The sequence below is a fragment of the Etheostoma spectabile genome, chromosome 6 (genome assembly GCF_008692095.1).
Source record: "Etheostoma spectabile isolate EspeVRDwgs_2016 chromosome 6, UIUC_Espe_1.0, whole genome shotgun sequence".
Classification (NCBI taxonomy): Eukaryota; Metazoa; Chordata; class Actinopteri; order Perciformes; family Percidae; genus Etheostoma; species Etheostoma spectabile.
Window position 1 is genome coordinate 2,887,031 of NC_045738.1, and position 875 is coordinate 2,887,905.

Sequence of the window (875 nt, forward strand, 5' to 3'; positions counted from 1 at the left end):
TTTTGCTTACCTGAGTTTCCAGCAAATCCTGTTCTACTACGGCCTTTTCCCTCTTCAGCTGTGCATTTTCAAGTGACTGTGTTTCTGTCAGTTCTGAGAGGTTGAAAGATAATTTAGCAAAAATATCAGGGAGGATTTTGACACATTTCTAACGAATAATTATTGACAAGTTATGTAACTCTTCTCTGGTAAAGGTTACAGCATGTGACTGCTAAGTACCTCTCACATCCTTTAGCTGCTCTTCAAGCTTCTTATTCCTGAGGGATGTAAAAATAATAGTTACCATTTTACCCCAAGGTTTATAACATTACATCATTATCTGCACTGTCATAATTATGATATAATTATCGATTAGTCTGTCATTGTCTTGTTTTGTCGCATCAATTAAAGAAAAACACATTTGAATAGCAAGTTCTTACATGCTTGTTGTCTTGGTGTTCTCCTCTATCAACTTCTCAACACGATCTGCTTGTGCCTGAGATGTCTTCAACAATGTCTGAAGAGGTGAGAATTAATAGATTATTTCCCAAGATTATGAAGTTTCCTGAGCTACATTTAGGCTATGTATACAGTGTTGCTCATGAGTATAGGAACCCCTGCTGAAGTTGACTAAAAAGAGGAATACAAAAAAAACTTTTTTAAATTGATCTCAATGCCTTAATTAAAAAATGAGGAAAAATCCAACCTTTAAGGACACCAATTTTATTTGTGAATAAATAATGGATTGTAAATAAATAAATGTTCTTCTTTAAAATACAGGGGGCATGAGTATACACACCCGTATGTTAAAATTCCATAGAAGCAGGCATATTTTTGTTTTTAAAGTCCAGTTATTTCATGGATCCAGGATACTATGCATCCTGGTAAAGTTCCCT

At 34.5% G+C, this 875-nt stretch overlaps 1 protein-coding gene across 5 annotated transcripts in view; it reads right to left on the bottom strand.

Moving 5' to 3' along the window:
• Positions 1-875, bottom strand: part of ice1 (KIAA0947-like (H. sapiens)) — a 12,063-nt gene that overhangs the window by 8,867 nt on the left and 2,321 nt on the right. The window contains exons 7-9 of one of the 5 annotated variants that reach the window (XM_032518430.1): positions 420-496; positions 220-257; positions 11-93 (exon numbers count right to left, since the gene is read on the bottom strand). The exons of 1 other annotated variant lie outside the window; for it this stretch is intronic. In XM_032518430.1, the coding sequence (XP_032374321.1) occupies positions 11-93; positions 220-257; positions 420-496 (198 nt within the window). The remainder of the gene's footprint in view (positions 1-10; positions 94-219; positions 258-419; positions 497-875) is intronic. 3 more of the 5 variants (XM_032518433.1, XM_032518434.1, XM_032518432.1) reach the window with 3 other exon arrangements.